Genomic DNA, 19,104 nt, shown 5'->3' on the forward strand with positions numbered 1-19,104 from the left:
TGGACGAAGGCAACTCGACAGAATTGGCCACCTGGAATCTCTGACCAGGTAAAAAAAAATAGGGTATCCGTAGTTGGCGGAGAAAAATAAACGAGTCATTTAGGTATTCCATCCCCATTTGTTGAATTGATTCGCGATTTTCGTATATACGGTTGGATTACTTACCTCATCGAGGTTAAGGAAACGACCGTCGAATTGTTTTTGTGCCTCCACGGAGGCTGACACACTAATTTGATCTTATTTTTAGACGACCTTGCTATTCTTTAGGCTTAACGATTTATTTTGAGACTCTCCTCTTCGGAGGCAGAGATACTCGAACAAACCAGTTGACGACTTCGGCATCTCTACCGGCTAACGATTACTTTCTGTGCTTCCTCTTCGGAGGAAAAGCCATATTATTCAAGTCCAAACTTAGAGCATCGCTCTAAGAACATATCTTTTACTAGATACTCCACTACCCTCCTTTGTGGTAAGCTGGCGCCGTCTCCCACTTTCGCTATAAAGATGACTTCTCAGAAGACCCCAGTCAAGACTGAGAAAAAGGCACAATCATCCAAGAATCCTAGTATCAGGGGCAAAATAATAAGATCAACGTATAAACCGGAAGATTTTCTTCTGCCTTTAGGCAAAAAGAAACAATCAACCGCCCCAGCGAAGATAAAAGCGAAACCGATAACTACACTTAAACAGTCAAGTGAATCGCAGCCATCAACGTCGCATAACACTGAAGATATGGATTTCACAGTAGTGGGAACACTCAAGCGACGAAGGTCTTCTTTGGAGAACCTCAACAAGGCAGATAAAATAATTAATAGCACCCCAGAATATCCACTTCTTCCCACCAGTAATAGGTTCGATATTTTGTCACCTGAGCAAGCAGATAATACTAGTACCAGCAACAACAATGCACCGACTAACAAGCTCTCCAGTTTCAGGCCGCCTCCGATTTTCATATACGGAATAACAAACACATATACATTTATAAAGACCTTGTCGCGAGCATTGAAGGAGCCTCCCTTAGCTCAGCACAATAAGGAGCGCATCAGACTTCAAGCGGCTACCAAAGATGACTATAACGCTATCAAAGCTTATTGTGAGCAAACGAAAACTGAATATGCCACAGGAGTAGCAAAAAATGAAAGGCCCATAAAGGTAGTTGTCCGTAAACTGCCTATTGACACCGAATTAGATGACCTGAAGGAAGAACTTACACGATTAGGCTTCAAACCAATAAGTGTCCACCAAATGTCTCGCAAAAGCAAGACTGATGATAAGAAAATACTGATGCCACTGTTCTTGGTAACTTTGGAGAGAACTGCAGCTGTTAAAGAGATATATGCAATTAATAACTTGCTGTACTACAAGGTCCAGATCGAACCCTATAAGCCTCCTTCAGTGCTGCAATGTTACAGGTGCCAACGCTTGGGGCATTCTCAAGATACCTGCCAAGCTCACCCGAGGTGTCTCAAATGTGGACAACTGCATTTCACACAGTCTTGCAGTAAACCAGACACATCAACCCCCGGCAAATTACCGTGGTTGCCCGGTATATAAGTCTTACTCTGAAGCACTAAAATTACCGGCACAGCAGCCGAAGAAACACCCAGAAGCACCCAAGAAAAATTTACAAGAACCAACGACAGAGAAAACCTCCATTCCCACTTCTGTTAATAACCAGCCAATGGCTACAGATAATGATCCTGAAGCTCCCATTTCTTCCAACATCGAGTCAACTTCTGCACTCAATCAAGGGAACTCTAAAGAAGATCTGGACTTAAAGTCCGTTCTTTCCTTCTCAAGGAATTACCTTCCCGTAAAATAATAACTCATATTAAACGTAGGATTACACGATTCCGACAAGCAGTCGATTCAGCTTCTAAGGCTGCAGTTGTAATAGAAACTATAGCGGAAATGGTTGACGATGGCTGCTTCTAAATCCAAGGTTCTTTATCACTCCCATATTCTTGCTACGTGGAATGCAGATGGTCTCGAAGGACAGAAACACCTACTTATTAGATTTCTCATCCAACATAAAGTTGATATTATGTTTGTACAAGAAACGCATTTTACTGCTCGAATCACTAGCTGGCGCTTACCTAACTACATTGTGTACAGACAGGATAGAGTGGGTAGACAGAAAGGAGGATTGTTACTTATCATCAAAAAGTCATTCCCAGTGAGGTTGATTACAATACCACCCCTACTTACTTTGGAGGCCCTTGCTGTTGAGCTAATAACTCCAGGCGTTCCACTAATATTGGTCACTGGGTACAGGTCCCCAGCCACACAACTAGAGCCCACAGACTTTGATATCATAGCTAGCTTAGGACCAAAAGTCATCTTGGCAGGAGATCTTAATGCTAAGCATGGCGAATAGCACTCAATTAAACCTAACAACGCAGGGGACGCCTTACACCAATATATCCTAACGTCTAATTTCATTATCAGTGCTCCACGAGACCCGACTTATCATCCAAAATTCGGTGGTCAACCCGATGTTCTTGATGTCGCTGTTTGCAAAGATGTATCCTTTACTGTACATCCCTATGTCATTTCGGATTTAGACTCTGATCATGATCCTGTCATTTTCCACGTTTCACACCGCAGCCTCGCACATACCACCCCTCTCATCAAAACAACAGAAACTGATTGGGATGTATTTAAACAGGAATTAAACAATATGATCGATTTACGAGATAGACCAGCCACTATTGAGGACATCGAACAAGCAGTTTCTCACGTCACCTTAGCACTTCGTACTGCAGAGGCAGCGAGCACCACCATCAAAATCTCTTCAACCCAAACCGGTCAATGCGACAGTTTTCATCTACAACTGTATATCCATCTAAAACGCTGGGCTAGGCGTCGATGGCAGCACACATTACATCCAGCATATAAGACGCTATGGAATAAACTGCGTGCAAAGCTCAAGATGCTAACTATGCGACAAAACCAACAATACTGGGAAGACATTTTTCGAAATGTCACAGTAAATGATCGCAAAATCTGGACGTACTCCAAGTCCTTCCAACTCACTACAAACGCTTCAAAAGCTAGAGTCATTCAAGGACCTCAAGGACTGACTCAAGACCCTCAGTCGCAAGCGGATATTTTCGCCGACTCTTTGGAAGAACAGTTCCAGCCCAATAGAGCAATTCTTGATCCTTATTTCATACAGCACATCCGAACCACATTATATACCATAAGCAAACAAAGCCCTACAGATGATATAACCTTAGTAACACCTCGGGAAATAGAAAGACATATCAAACGTCTGCCGGCAAGGACAGCATCTGGGCCTGATGGGATTAGAACTGAGATACTAAAACACCCCACAAGGAAATTACTGGTCTTCTTAACCTATTTATTTAATGCCATCCTTGAACTATGCTACTTCACAAAGACCTGGAAGGAAGCACGTATCATCACCATCCCCAAACCTGGAAAAATCCGTTGCTCCCGGAAAACTATAGGCCGATCAGTCTTCTGTCACACTTAAGTAAATTATTTGAACGTGTATTACTCTGGAGGCTGAGACACCATGTACTCAATAATGATCTCATACCATCTCATCAGTTTGGGCTTCGTGCACAACATAGCACTACTACGCAACTCGTACGCGTAGTAGATCATTTAACTGTAGCTTTCAATAGAAAACAACACACCATTGGCGTATATCTGGATGTCTCAAAAGCATTTGATAAAGTCTGGTTAGCAGGGCTATTATATAAATTGTGCACCCAAGGTCTTCCGGATCGTCTTCTGCATTTACTTCGGTCTTACCTCATTGGCAGAAAATTTCATGTGTCTGTTGATGGTGCCAAATCCTCCTCTAGGATTATCAAAGCAGGTGTTCCACGGGGCTCTGTACTTTCACCGCTTTTGTATACTCTGTATACAGCAGATCTACCGACACTACCACATAGCTTTCTCGCAACGTACGCCGATGATACTGCCTTTTTCGCGACCAGTAGCTCCCTTGCACAATGCTACATCTATATGCAACTTCAACTAACAAGATTTCAAGAATGGGCAAGACGTTGGAGGATTAAAGTAAATGCAGACAAAAGTTGTGCTGTCATCCACAGTAGAAGACGCGTCCGCGCCCCTCGACATCTTATCTATGAGAACGCACACATTCCTCACACCACCCACGCCAAATACTTGGGAGTGACTTTAGACCGTGGGCTAACGTTCGCCACACACATCAGTGATATAAAGCAAAGAGCTTTACGTAAAATCTCAGCGTTATATCCCATCTTTCGCTGCAGTTCACTTTCTCATGAGGTCCGTGTTCACATACTTAAGATGATAATCCTGTCCACTCTTTCATATGCATGCCCTGCCTGGCAACACGCTTCATACAGTCATCTTCAAACACTTGAAAGTGTGCAAACTAGAGCTGGTCGCATAATCACTGGTCACGACAGATATACAGCAAACAGACAGATTCTGGAAGATTTAGAGCTCCCTACTGTTAGAGAACTACTACGACATCTCCACAGTAAATTCTGGCGTACTTTACCCAGACACATTAATCCAGCAATAGCTAATATCGGCACCGAATTCGCTCTACGAAATGTCCATCGCACGCCACGCATTTAATATCTTCCTAGCGTTCGTACTGATGTCATCATCAGCTACTCTGCGACAGTTGCCGATGTAGCCTATCACACCAAACAAAACAATAGTACTACCCACCCAACCACCTGCACCAGTTGTATATATATCTCTTATACCATCTAACTCATGGAGTCAGGGGCTTCGGCCCGATACTCTGCTCACAATTCCAAAATTACCGTGACCGTGAACTCGACACTAGTTTTCTGGTGACCCTCCTCTAGTCTGCTACTGGACTTTTGGAGTAACCTAACCCCAGGCCTCTAATCTGCTACGGGACTACGCCTATCCTATCTCCTGGCTTAGCCTGCTACGGGGCTCTGTCTGGGAATCCTAACCTCAGCCGCTTAGCCTGCTACGGGGCTCTGTTGGCCACTTAACCCGCCTCTGCTTGCTACGGAGCATTGGTTCCTTAATTCCTCTCTGCTTAGCCTGCTACGGGTCTCTGTGAAGATCCTGTCTGCGGCCTTACGGTCAAACACTACCTATTTATAACCTTTCATATTAGAGAGATTATTTTGTATAGTATTTTGTAAAAATACTTTTATAGTGGAAGTTTTATAATAAAATTGGTAGTGGGAGTCGATTCCGGACGTTCTTTTTATTAAATGCTCTACCTACAACCTATATGAGACAAAACTTTACAATATAAAACCAAAACCGCTCAGGAGTCCCTTGTGCCTCTTTCATTTTTGTTATTTATTAATGATCTTCCACTTTATAAATTTCATAAAGTACTCTTTAGAGATGATTTGAAAATATTCGCAAATGTTAAATCTATAGATGACTGTCTATTCTTGCAACAAGATCTGACCAATATAATAAAATAGCATATTAGCAATAGACTTGAGGTAAATATTAATAAGTGTAAAACCATGACATACAGTAGACGTGAAAAAACGTATGACTTCTTGCTCGATCAATGGAACAAATTTAGAAAAAAAATAGATACAATTAAAGATCTAGGCGTGATAGTTGACAATAATAATAATAATAATCTTATTTCTCATCATGTGGCAAATATAATCAAGGATGAATATAGGAACCTTGGGTTTCATATCAGAAAAAGCAGAGAATTTACGAATGATAGCTCTTTGAAAGCGCTTTACTTTTCTTGAGTAAGATCAAACTTGAATGTGCCTCACTTATTTGGAACATTTCTGTGAAAACACGTAGTCAAAAAATCGAGCAGATACAAAACAAATTGTTACGTTTTCTCACATATAAAAGGACAGGATTTTACCCAAAATATGAACCGTATGATAAGTTACTTGGTAACTTTACACTTCAGACGTTTGAACAAAGACGGACGTTGAGCGACCTCCTTTTCTTACATAGAGTTTTGCACAACAAAATAGACTGTACAGACATAATTGCAAAGATAATGATCCAGCATCCATCTCTCAAAACACGCAAGGGAAATAGTGGCCTTTTCTACTGCAGGAAGACACGTATAAATGCACTGCATATGTCATTTACATGGAGAATTTTTGCTACGTACAATAAAATCAGTAAGAGTTATAAAGATGTAGATATATTCAATTGTTCTGAAAAGTCATTCAAAAAACTGAGTATTTTGTAAAACTGAGTATTCACAGTTTTTTGAGTCGCTGCGATGAATAGTGACAGTTTTAATCCAATTCAATTTCAAGGTCATACTCCACTCCCCTGGGAGTGGACGAGATTTTAAAAGTAATCGAAAACGACAGATATTAAGTGCTGAATTCATAGTTTTCGAGATCGCTGAGTTTAACAGTATCAGTTTTCATGATATTCAAGTTCATCTTTACCCCTTGTTGGGGGAGGAGGATGACTTTTCAAAAATAATCAGATAAGCTAGCTAATTAGTAACTTATGTAATTAGAGCGAATTAAACACATTAACATATTTTCTCTGCTGGTTGCTAGTTTTAAATATGAAATCCAAAATTTTATCGCCGTGTGCTCGAGCACAGAATAGCACTTACCTAAATACGGGTCTGTTTATATGCATTGCGGTAAGAAGACACACACATACATAACAACGAAACAATTCAATATGGCACATCAAAATATAAATTGATCGAACTTCTTGAAGACGCCTAATTTTAAACACAAAATGTAGGAAAACGATAACAAAAATGTCGATGTTGTCAACTCTACGGTATAAATTATTTATACATAAGAAATACAATCCTTTTACGCGCTTACATTATTTATACATAAGAAATTCTATCTTTTTACGTGCAAAGTTATTCGTCTATAAAAATGGATTTATTAAAGGTATTTAGCATCTACTTTCCAGTGACGGTATGTTTAATCATTAAAAAACTGAGACGGTATGTCTTAATCACTGAAAAACCAGAGACGGTATGGCATACCACCACATACCATCTCACTTCGACCACTGACTGTATGTGATAAAATGTAACCCACTGAATTAGCTTTTAAGACCTCTTCACTTTCTTCTGGTTTCTGATTGAAATGTTTACTCTTATCTCATGAGTCTAGCTTCATTCAATACTTTCTTGCTTCGTACGTTTAAGAAAACTCTAAATCGTTGATTCTTCTATTTTTTCCTCTCCCCATCAGTAATAATGAAGACTTTCGACACTGCTAACATCTGGGGCAATCATCCAAAGAGGCCAATTAAACAAGATCCAAAGCTTGGTGCAAGTTGTGTCTATCTATAAAGATCCAGAATGAGTTTCAGTGACCATTTTTACATAGAACTCTCTCCTCGTGACTATAGGTTAAAATACGTATCTTCCGATTGAAGGAGATCATGTTTGATTCCCGATGGCAGGTCATTGTGTTCAGCTTCTACGTTAAGCTGTCGTACAAGTCTTCTACAGTTATGGTGTTGAAAGAGATGCTGAACTCCAATCCAAACAACAAGCATACCGAGGTTTGAATCCGGTGCAGGTAACGAGTGAACAGATCATCATCTAAGATCAATTCTCACAGTGCAGGGTTTCCCTCCACACTACTCACCTTTGAGAGAGGTGAATTACAAGACTACTAACCCAGTCTCGGTTAACAGACCATTAATAGTGAATCTATATAATACGCAAGAACAAGCATCATATTCCTCCCCTTCCTGTATAGGCACCCAAGATTACACTCCTGATTTCACTGATTATACTCATGGAAGACACGATGGTTTGATGGTACGGCAGGCACCTCTGAGAGGATCCCTGGTTCAATTTCAGTCTATGCGAATTTGTGGTGGACATCGTGTCTGTGGATTTTCTCGGGGTTCTCTCGTTTCCTCCCACATGAGCTTATTTGTGGCTAAGCGGTTAGCGTGCGCGCCTTTGGCGTGGGAGATCCGGGTTCTTTTCCCGTCGGGAGCTCATGTGGTTCGCATTCCACTTTAATAAGTAGGTCCATATCTCATATAGTCTCCCTGCTGAACGGGACGTTAAACTCAAAATCAAATCAACTCAACTCGTTTCCTCCTACATTCTCATTCCACCAATGTTTTCAAAACTATTTATTGTTATTAACAACGTGTTCCCTAAAGGGCATAACCATTAGGGTGCATCGAATTTCCACTTTTTTTGAAAATAGCTTACCCTTAGCGAAATTTCTTTGCGAAATGGTCTCTCTATGTCATATAGAAAATCGCACGCCGATTAGTTAATTTCTTTAGGTGCCACTAACGCCCTAAAGTTTCAAAAATTTGTTAAGAAATATGTTTGTAGAAAAACAAATTATACATATTTACTTTTACGAAACATTTTACCCTTATTAGTTATTCCTGTCAGGAATGTACATATTTTACGTGAAAAAAACTCAGCTTGATCGGTCAAGTCCTTCAGGTGAAACCAGCGTCTTAAAATTTGGACAAAACGCCCCCAAAATATATTTTATTCAGTGTTTTGTAAAAAATCGAGTTTTCGTCTCTTATAAACAGCTAATTAGGTAAGAAATGGATCAATCAAGGTAAAAAAAAATAGACTTTATAGTACAATTAATGTTATCAAATAAGACACATAACGGTAGTTGTCCAGCTTATGTTCGTAGCGCGAAAAAAATAACAAGTGATTATTTTTGTAGATAAAACTCCTTTCGATAAAACACCTGCACTGCATAGAATGAAGTCGCCTAAAAGCAAGTTTGTCGTAAAATTAAATGTGGAATAGCATCGAGAGAAAAGAAAAAAATGGCTCATTGTTAGTGTATCTGCAGATGAGATTAGGTGTAATTTTGCGTTGCTTTCTAGACAGAAAAAGTGGTGTTTGATGTCCAAACTGTTTACTTTGCTGATTGTGTTTAACTGCAAATGCGTGTGTATTTGTATGCGTTTTTGAAGGATTGCGTCCTACTTGTGTTTGTCGGCAGTCATTGAATGTGTCAGTTCGTCATTCCAATGGTGCGGCAAGTTTGTTGAGGTCTTGCGTTGACAAAAGTGTCTAACTGTTCAAAATTGGTTTCGGTGAATAAACTATCAAGTGTCCGTAAAGATGTCACCTAAAAAGAAGTCACGTTTGAATGTAAGGAACTTTGTCCATAATGTCATTGGATCCCCTGCAGAATTCACTTTTAGTCAGTTTCCAACAATTCCTGATGTTCTTAAGCAATTCTTGTGGGAAAGAGAGAACACGAAATGGGAAGCAGCATCTCAGAAGGACACTTCTGCTAAAGTGCTAGCTCATTCAGTGGCAAGGAAAGTAATTCAAATTTGGGAAAAGGCATCAATCAGCGGTTCAGCTATTTTGAGCGAGCAACGAGTTATAGCGTTGATTTTACATTATCACAGAAAGGTCCGTCAGCTGCAAAAGTTCAAGGGAAAAACCGTTTCCTTTGCTTCTAAAGTTGCAGAATTCCAGGCGTTCGCCAGCAAAAATTTGTTTGATATCGCTTCTTGTAAATGCATCGACTCGGTTGCTTGCACTTGTGCGAGAGAGGAGAAAGTGCCTAAATTGGAGGTTTCATTTTTAATTCACCAGAGAACCACCCGACAGATGGGTATGGCAGGACTTGATAGAAAGGAGACACAGAAACGTGCAAAAATTTTTGCGGAAAAATCGAGGTCAGAAAAATCAACCAAAGCCCAATGAAATTATTAGTTCCAGAAGACATAACAATCGTGTCCCATTACAAAATGAATCGAGAGAAGAGTCAGATTCCACTGTCGAGTTTCTTCCTGCGCTTAAAAGAGAGAAGATTAGCCCTTCTAAACAAATGAGATTTAGGTTGCCGTCATTCTTCAATGTAGTATATCGATGTAATATATCAGACCGCAAGGCCGCAACTATCGCTTCGTCGCTTTTGGCAGATATCGAACTGGTTACTCCAGTTCATAAGTAGAAGGTGATCGACAAAAGGAAGATTCGGAGAGAGAAGAAATTCTTAGGAAACGCCATCGTTGAAGAGGCGAGTGTATCGCTTGAATCGACCGAAGTAAAAGCGTTATACCTCGACGGAAGAAAGAATCAGACTCTCACCCTGGAGACTAAAGACGGCATCAACCACCGAATAATGAAAAAAGATCACTACGTACTGCTACAGGAGCCAGGATCGAACTATCTTGGCCACGTCTCTCCTTCATCTGGAAGAGGAGAGAGTATACGGGTTGCCATCACAAAGTTCTTTTTTGATCAAAATATCCCCCTGTCAGATCTGGTTGTTTTGGGTTCCAACACTGGTCGGAAGAATGGTGCGATGGCACATATTGAAGTCTTTCTGAACAAATCTCTTCAGAGAATCGTCTGTATGATACACGCGAATGAGCTCCCATTTCGACACTTGATTGAATTTATAGACGGCAAGTCTACTGGACCAAATACGTTTAGAGGACCAATGGGATCAGCACTTCCAACCTATACGAAGAGTTGTCATCCCAGAGTTTTCAGCCCGTTGCAGTAGACTGGGACCTTAACTTTACTGAGGATTCATTAAGCACGGATCAAAAATATTTGCTGAATATCTGCCAAGTGGTTTCTTCAGAAGAATGCCCCGTTGGGTTAGCTCACATGAACCCTGGTAACATTGATCAAGCCAGATGCCTAGCTACAGCAAATAAAGTCTTACGTTTGTACGTAAGAATAATAATAATAAAAAAAAAAATAAAAAAAACACGAATGAACTTAAAACCATCGTCCAGTACATCATGATGGTCTACGCGCCACACTGGTTTGCTGTGATCCGTAATCCATCCTGTGCAGAAGGAGCTCGTCATTTGTTTCAACTCATCACGACTTCTCGTCACATGGAAGCGAAATACAGGAAAATAATTGATCCAGAGATCCGTAGAAATGCGTGGTATGGCCATCCTGAGAACTTACTTCCATCAATGTTGACTGACCAAGATGCTAAAGTACGAGAGCTTGGCTGGAGGCGAGTCCTAGAAGCAAGACAAACGACCCAATCTTGTGATCGGGTACCGGTACGAGAATTCGTCGTCTCTGAAATCAACATAGAAGCGACAAACTATGTTGATATGATTAATTGGTCAACTTGCACACGGAGCCACCACTGACAAAACACATGAGCCTGCAGAAGCTGAGAAAATGTAAAGACGGCTCCAATGGCTGATGAATCTATTACATCCTTACCCTGTCACACTCGCGCTGTAGAAAGAATGGTAAAGTTGGTGACAGAAGCGGCATCAGCGGTATGTGGGCAAGAAGCAAGACATAGATTTGTCCTAGCAACACTACAATCAAGAAAAAACATACCAGAATTTAATACAAAAAATTGAGGTAAAAGAATAACGATATGAACTTGCGCTACAATATGCAACATTAGTATATACGGTGGGCGCAGTGAGTTCTAAGTTATTTCCATCATTAATGTTTGGAAATAAGCAAAGAGCTGCATATGTAAAACAAAATCTTTCTTATCTAATTAACGATCCAGATGAATCACATTGCAACTTAACTTTAAGAAATCAAAAATGTAGGGACACATTTGTCCATATTTTAAGCCACTGGTGGCACCTGAATAACGACTCATCAAGCTGAAATTTTTTTCACTTAAAATATAGACCTTTTAAAGAAACAAAACCACATAGGGTAACCATATTTCATAAAAGTTCATATTTCACAGTTTTTAAAATAACATTTACTTTTTTAAAAAAAAAAAATAAAAAAATTTCGGCCGTTGGTGGCACCTAAAGATATTGACCAATCGACTTGCAATTTTTTACACGTTCTATGGAGCCCATTTCGCAGAAAAATATCAGTAAGGGTAAGCTGAATTTAAAAAAGTGGAAATTCGATGCACCCTAATAACCATTGAATGTTAAATTAAAGATGTTCTTTTGATCCTCTTATTTTTTTTGGGGGTGGTTCACGGTGGCTCAGTGGTAGAGCACTTGCCACTGTTGCATGGGGTCCCTGGCTCGATTCCCAGCCAAGTAAGTTTATGGTGGACAACATCGTATTGGTGAGTTTTTTCGAATCCTCCTGTTTCCTCCCCCATTCTCATTTCGCCAATTCTTCCATCATAGAGTTGCCTCAATCCCCCGTTTCTTTTAGCTAAAAGGGCATAATTGAAGAACGTTAACTTGAAAGATTTCATTTTCATTTTGCTCTGAATTTACTAAAAAAAAAAAAATCTCCATTATTTTGGCAACACTGCTTTTCTCTTTCAATTGTTTTTGACACTGAAACTATCTCTGCAAAGTTGTAATATCCTGACCTTCAGTAAAATGTTCTTCATCTCATCTGTTGGGGATTTACGTCAAAATCCCAGTATTCGATATTCGTCACACGAAACACGAAACTTCCAGACAGAATTTTCTGGAAAGGCAGTGTAATCGCAGAAGCAAAAGCCAGAAGAGTTTCCTCGTTTATGCAAATTAAAAGCACTGGGTTCTTGAAATGAGAAGATTTTCCACGGTAATTTGCCAACTTTAATGACAGATAATCCATCTGCACATTTCTACAAAGTTTGCAAGAGCAAACGAGTAATGTTGATCTGCATTAATTAGGTATAATGTCAAGTATCATGTTTCTCAAAGTAAAATACTGTATAACCAGAATAATTCCATAAACTTTCAGTATTAACACCCCGATTAAATTCGTGACACACACATAAAACACAGAAGTTTATATATATAGTGGCGAAGCGTCATACCACAAAGTACACCAATAGTTTTCGATTCCAAAAAGTGACTTTGAGATAAGGACGAATTCAAGAAAGTAGGAAAGAGAAAAAGATAAATGCAACAAATGCTCTAAATAGCTGATGTTTTGATTATTTTAAGTGTTCCACTAAACCAACCCTTTCCAACGTCATAATTTGCGTTTCTCGTTCTCAGTTTAGTGGCAGTTATGTATCGACGAGTAGTATACCTTAAACCCTACTCATCCTGCTACATATTTTCTGTTTATCATACCACCACTAATTTGCGAACGTCAGACAAGCTTCTTGCATTTCTTCGTCTCGTTTATCCCATAAGCCTACCACCTTCGCCCCGATAGTGTGACGAATTTATTAGTAGCGGGGCTAATCGTAGGCCAACAATGGTCCGTTGCAGTATGACGTATTATCTCTCACAAAAGAAAATGCATGTTTTTTGCGCGGGATAGTATCTTTCGCCCCCTTGCTATGAGAATGAAATCGGCACGCGTACATTTCTACCATCTCGTGATTTAAATAAATTTTTAAAAGGTATTAAAGGACCAATCCCTAACAAAATCGACAAACGCATTATCTTTTTCTTTTCAGTTTACAAGACACTATAGAAATATCATAAAAACTTAATAAAATGAAGAAAATAAAACTAAGTTCTTTCATAGTTTGAAACTTATGTCTATTAGCCACATAATTACATGGTACTTGAGTTCTGCTACATGTTGCTTCGTGGTTCATTGGACCCGTACAGAACGTCAGATAAGCTTCATGCATTTCTTCGTCTGGTTTACCCCATAAATGTGCCACCTTCGCCCCGATAGTGTGATGAATTTATAGTAGCGGGGCTAATCGTCAGCCAACAATGGTCTGTTGCAGTATGACGTATTATCTCTCACAAAAGAAAATCCATGTTTTTCGCGGGATAGTATCTTTAGTCCCCTTACTATGAGAATGAAATCGGTACGCGTACATTTCTATCACGTCGTGATTTATATACATTTTTAAAAGGTATTAAAGGACCAATCCCTAACAAAATCGACAAACGCATTATCTTTTTCTTTGCTGTTTACAAGACTCTATAGAAATATCATAAAACTTAATAAAAAGAAGAAAATAAAACTAGGTTTGAAACCTGTCTATTGGCCACATAATTACAGGATACATGGCTTCTGCTACATGTTACTTTGTGGCTCATTGGATCCGTACAGGACTCCTATCCATATAATCGCTGTTCGAATTTTCAGGTTTCTTTGTGTGTGTGTGTGTGTGATAAGTGAAGAGTGTGAAGTAGGATTTTATAAGCACAATAACGTTCTAGATTTTTCCATGAATAAAAACTATAATAGGTTTACAGCTGAAAACTAAATTGAGATCTCTTCAACTATAGTTCATTAACAGCTATGAACAAAATGTTCTACAGAGCCCTTTCTAGAATCTGTTATTAGTTGTTGTAGTTGATTTGAGTTTAACGTTCCGTTCAGCCGCGAGGCTATATGAGACATGGACTACAGTTTAACGTAGAATCTGAACCACATAAGGTACAGCCGCTAAGTGAAATTTGATTTTAGAAATAAAGAAGTACCTGACCACAATCAATTCTTATCCATTGCGGTTGGAACAAACGTTGTATTATACTCGGTACTGGGAAGCGTGGGAAGCGGTGATGAAATTGGTTACGAATTTTGTAACCTGCAAACAGTCAGACACGTGACCCGGTATGACCCGAACCTACCTGGAGACGACGAAGCATCGTCATACACATGGATAATTTGTATCACACTGTTAATGCAGTGTCTAGTGGCTAGTGCGTGCGTCTTTGGTGCATGTAGTCCTGAGTTCGATTCCAGTTAGGAAATTACTAAAAGTTTACTTTAACATGCACTTAATTTCATTAATCTTCTGTCTACATTATGCAATTCCTGAAAACAATGAAAACGAAACTTTGAAATTATCGCGATAAAACGTTTACTTACATGCACCCGGCAACACTGCTATTCATTAAATCAAAACGGGGACACTTCCATAATCTGCCGTAGAACTGACAATTCAGTTCATGATTAATAGCAAAGTTGCCGGGTGCATGTAAGGAAAAGTTTTATCATGAAAATTTCAAAGTTTCTTTTTCATTGTTTCCAGGAATTTCATAATGTAGACGATCCTTAATACACCTTTTGATTCACTGAAACATCAGCACTGTTGCCAATTCAGAATGTTAATTTATGAAAATCACGTTTTCCCTGGTAACCCCTTCCAGAGGCCTCATCTGATTAGTTATCGGTGGAAATGAAAAATTCTTTTCTCCATTCCGTAGTTTTCAAGCTACTCCAACTATGCAAACTGAAAATTAACGACAGAACATCTATACGTATGAGTTATGAGTCAATTTACGTGACATGTAAGAAAAAAAATAATTTACACCTTCGGTTACAATTGGCAACACTGTTTGGTTCCTAGTGTACTTCAATTGTTGCTTCCTAGTTTAAAAATATATGCATGAACAAGGTTTCATTTTGGTATAACCATTATTTGTGTACCGCTTCCGGTTCAAAAGTTCTACTATCCCAAACTCCGGGTTGCATTGCATATTGGACACCCTGTAGTTTAACTTACCTTTCCAGCACCGAAGCTGCAAAGAGTGCTTACTAAATTGCGATCATCCCTCCATAGAAAAAAGTGTGGGCAACAGCCGAACTGATTACATGACCACCAGTGGCGGATTAAGCTTCGTCGGCGCCCTAGGCACAAACTTAATGTGCGCCCTTCTCAAAAGAAAAATAGTATTTGAAATATTTTAAGGCTAATATAAAACTATTGAAATAAGAAGCGAAGTATAAAAATCAATAATAAAAGTAATAGTCCTAACACAAACAATTCATTTTATGTATGTGCTATACCTAAAATTATGTAATGTATTGAAAAATTACGTTCACGAGTCATAAATGAAGGTGCTTCTGCCTCACTTTGATTGCTACAAACTCGAATATAAGTATATAAGTTCTAAAAATGTAAATATTTTGAAGCATATTGAAAAAAGCACATGCTTCCCTACAACTGCTTGCTGCACTACTTCCGACCAAATTCAAAGAATAAGCTGCGTAGGTCAGATAATACGCTTTAGAATTTATTCCGTTAATTCGAGCCATAAACCTGTATATGCTTCCGACATATTGCTGGCATTGTCGTGCGACTGACCTCTGCAATTTGTATGGTCAATAGAATGTCTGGTCAAAATATCTATTACAGCTTCGGATAGATTTTCAAACTTGTGACTTGGATTTGACAGAAACGAAAGAAACCGTTTAACATGTTTACCCTCTTTATTCACGTATCTTAACACAAAAGATAACTGATCAGTATGCGAAATATCTGGAGTTGAATCAATTACTACGGAGAAATATTTGCTTTGTTTTATGTCTTTAATAATTTTTTTTTCTCACTCTATGACCTTTCCCCGGACTTCCATACCATTCAATGTCTTTCGCTAGAAATGGATCAAACTCGGAAATAAGCTCTAAAGACATCATGTATTGCCCGTTGTGCAGAGAATTGAATTTTTCTTCGTGACTACGTAAAGGAAGCCCGCGACTTGTCAACTTCTTTACGACAGAAAAAAACTCTTCTTACACTGTGACTTCTGAATATGTGATTGAAAATGGTTCTCCATGGTACCAACAGGTTTCTGCATTTCTGCATTGTTCGCAGTTTTTGGGTCCAGAATTTTCGTGTGATGCTAGAATATTTGAAATGTTTTTCCAGTCTGAAATGCCCTGAGTTTCTATCTTTGTTTTGCCTTTCAACAACCTACATGATGCACAGTACACGGCGCCAGTGCAACACGAATATAACACATAATTCCGCAAAATCGATTCGCAATTCACAAGTTTACGAAAACAAAACAAACAAACAAACAAATCACTCCTATTTAAGAATCTTGTCTGGCCTAATATGAATCTCTGCAATTTAGAAATATCGTTTTCAGTATTCTGATTAATTCCATGTCTTAGAAGAATGTCAATTGTAGACTATTTCAGACACCACTCGGCACGATCGTCACTAACGAAATTTGCACTCTCACTGTCACAATCACTAATTCCTACGAACTGAGGAGACACTACTTTAAGTGAACTTTCTTCATACACTAAACCCACAATATTGTCAACATTTTTCGTTTCACAGAGTTCACCCGATGTAACCGCTTCCACATCAGTTACTGAGCTGCTTTCGGAAATCACTTGTTCAGTTCGCCTAAAAAATGTATCCTGTGTAAAAAGCATTTTCTGTAAGGTTGCTTCTCCTTCACGCTGAAAAAAAACACCAAATCGCAAACGCACTAACAACCAACTGAATGCACCAGAAAATACGGTAAGGCAAAAACTAGTTACATGGAATTAGATATCTGCGTAATTATTTATTGCAAAGCGCCAATACTCGTCTGCATATAAAAGAAGTATCTCCGAGTAGATTAATAACACGGTTAAAAAAAACAACCACTTTTTAGGCCCATGCGAAAGATGCACTAACTCACTTAACAGCAATTTAAAAAATGACCGACTGTATTTTCTTTCGCTCTGTCTTTTATATATATATATTTTTTAAAAAGACTGACATTGTACAGGCAATGCGACTATGCGAGTTTCAAACAATCAGTCTTCTTTGTCGCCTGGCCATTGGTTTCACAAGGGTGGTGACAAATCAACGGTTTATTTACAAAAACAAAATAGCAAGATTGGGTGGGCGGCTTGCATTATTGTCATTGCAAGCGATAAAAGTCACAGCACAGATTAAAAAACAAAGTGATTGACACTTCAATTCGAATCTGAAGGAAGCAGAGCAGACGGAACATCTCGATAACACATATGATACATACAATACACCAAGGTTTCTTCCGTATGAAGCGAAAGTGTTACAAACCATTGATTTGAAACATTTGTTTCAAAGGTCTAAATTGTTACTGCGTACGTAAGACATTTTTTATATTCTGGAGAAACGATTTGCCGCCCTCAAGAGTTGCCGCCCCTAGGCACGTGCCTAGTGGGCCTATTTGGTAATCCGCCACTGATGACCACCCCGACTGGTAGTAATACAGAGAAAGAAAACACTACAAGCTATTTGTTGGCAGAGAGCACACTGTTATAATCGGAGGTGGGCAGGATTTATTTGCATTCCAATAGGGGATGATTGTGTGTACCTGAGCAATAGGTGTGCCAATAACCCAGACAGCAATATTTGTCGGATGGGCCCTTTCCTGTGAAATGAAGGTCTACAAGGAGTGGCAAGAAAACGGGATAACGGTCTGCAAGAGACAGAACTATAGATGTGTTCGGACGTTCAAAGCGTGGGGTGAGCGTTGCGTCGTGAAAGCCAAATTATCAGTGTCCGGAAATCACGTGACCAGTACAATTATAAATGAATAACATCCATTACCCACGCAGCTATACAGCGTACACTGGCACTCATGAAATTCCACAGCAAAAAAGACCTACATGTCACCTACTCCTTATGACTCGTCACTGCCGACTTCATCGCATTTAGGCATAGGAACACACTAATTGGACCGTGGATGATTGGAAAAGGGTATGTTGGTCCAATTACGATTTGTCCTACTCTTCTCGGACGAACGTGTGTATGTGTGGGGGCAACAGCACGAAGCTATTGTGTATACTGTATAGGCAGGTTGGGGTGGCCGTATGGTTTGGGGATGCTTTTGTTGGCATGGACTGGGATCGTTGGTGTGCATGGACCACAGCGGGACATCCGTTGTGTATCTGCAGGTGTTAGGGGATCACGTACACACTACAATACAAGACTTCTACCCTCACGAAGACGGCATTTTTCAGGACGACAAAGCACAGTGCCACCAAGCCAGGACAGTACTTGCTTGGCTTAAGGAACATTCCACGGAGCTGCAGCATATGAATTGGCTCTCTAACTTACCGGATCTTAATCCTATAGAATATTTATGGGATGTTGTGGAACGAGGTCTTCGCACCTTGTCTCCTCCACCGACATGGGTGGAATATATTGTGGGATGCTTTAAGGAATATATGGTGTCATATTCCCGTGGAAACATATCAGCAACTACATAAATCCATGCCATGTCCTGTCCAGGCCGTTATCTGAGCAAAAGGTGGATCAACAAAGTATTAAGTAGGTGGTTGCAATTAAGTGAGCACTCAGTGTATATGAAACGAAAAATAACGTTTACAACAGCTTGGCTCTGGACAACTACTCGGGTTTGTATCCAAGGCAAACAGTCTACCGGGAATTTAACTAGGAACCATGTGCACAGAAAGCATGCGCGTAAAGTAATTGGTCACAAAGGATCACTGAGAGTTTTATACGTTTCAAATATTTAATAACCCGTAACCTTGCATTTAACAGCTTTATTCCTCGTAAGGAATTTCTTTCTTTTCGGCGT

At 39.5% G+C, this 19,104-nt stretch overlaps 1 protein-coding gene across 1 annotated transcript; it reads left to right on the forward strand.

Annotated features, from left to right (window-relative positions):
* Window positions 1-504: 504 nt before the first annotated feature.
* On the forward strand, window positions 505-1,554 carry LOC145681800 (uncharacterized). Its single transcript, XM_081753410.1, has one exon. The coding sequence runs from the start codon at window positions 505-507 to the stop codon at window positions 1,552-1,554; it is 1,050 nt and encodes a 349-aa protein (XP_081609536.1).
* Window positions 1,555-19,104: the final 17,550 nt, after the last annotated feature.

The sequence above is a fragment of the Thermobia domestica genome, chromosome 3 (genome assembly GCF_964235325.1).
Source record: "Thermobia domestica chromosome 3, izTheDome1.hap1.1, whole genome shotgun sequence".
In the NCBI taxonomy this organism is placed as follows: Eukaryota; Metazoa; Arthropoda; class Insecta; order Zygentoma; family Lepismatidae; genus Thermobia; species Thermobia domestica.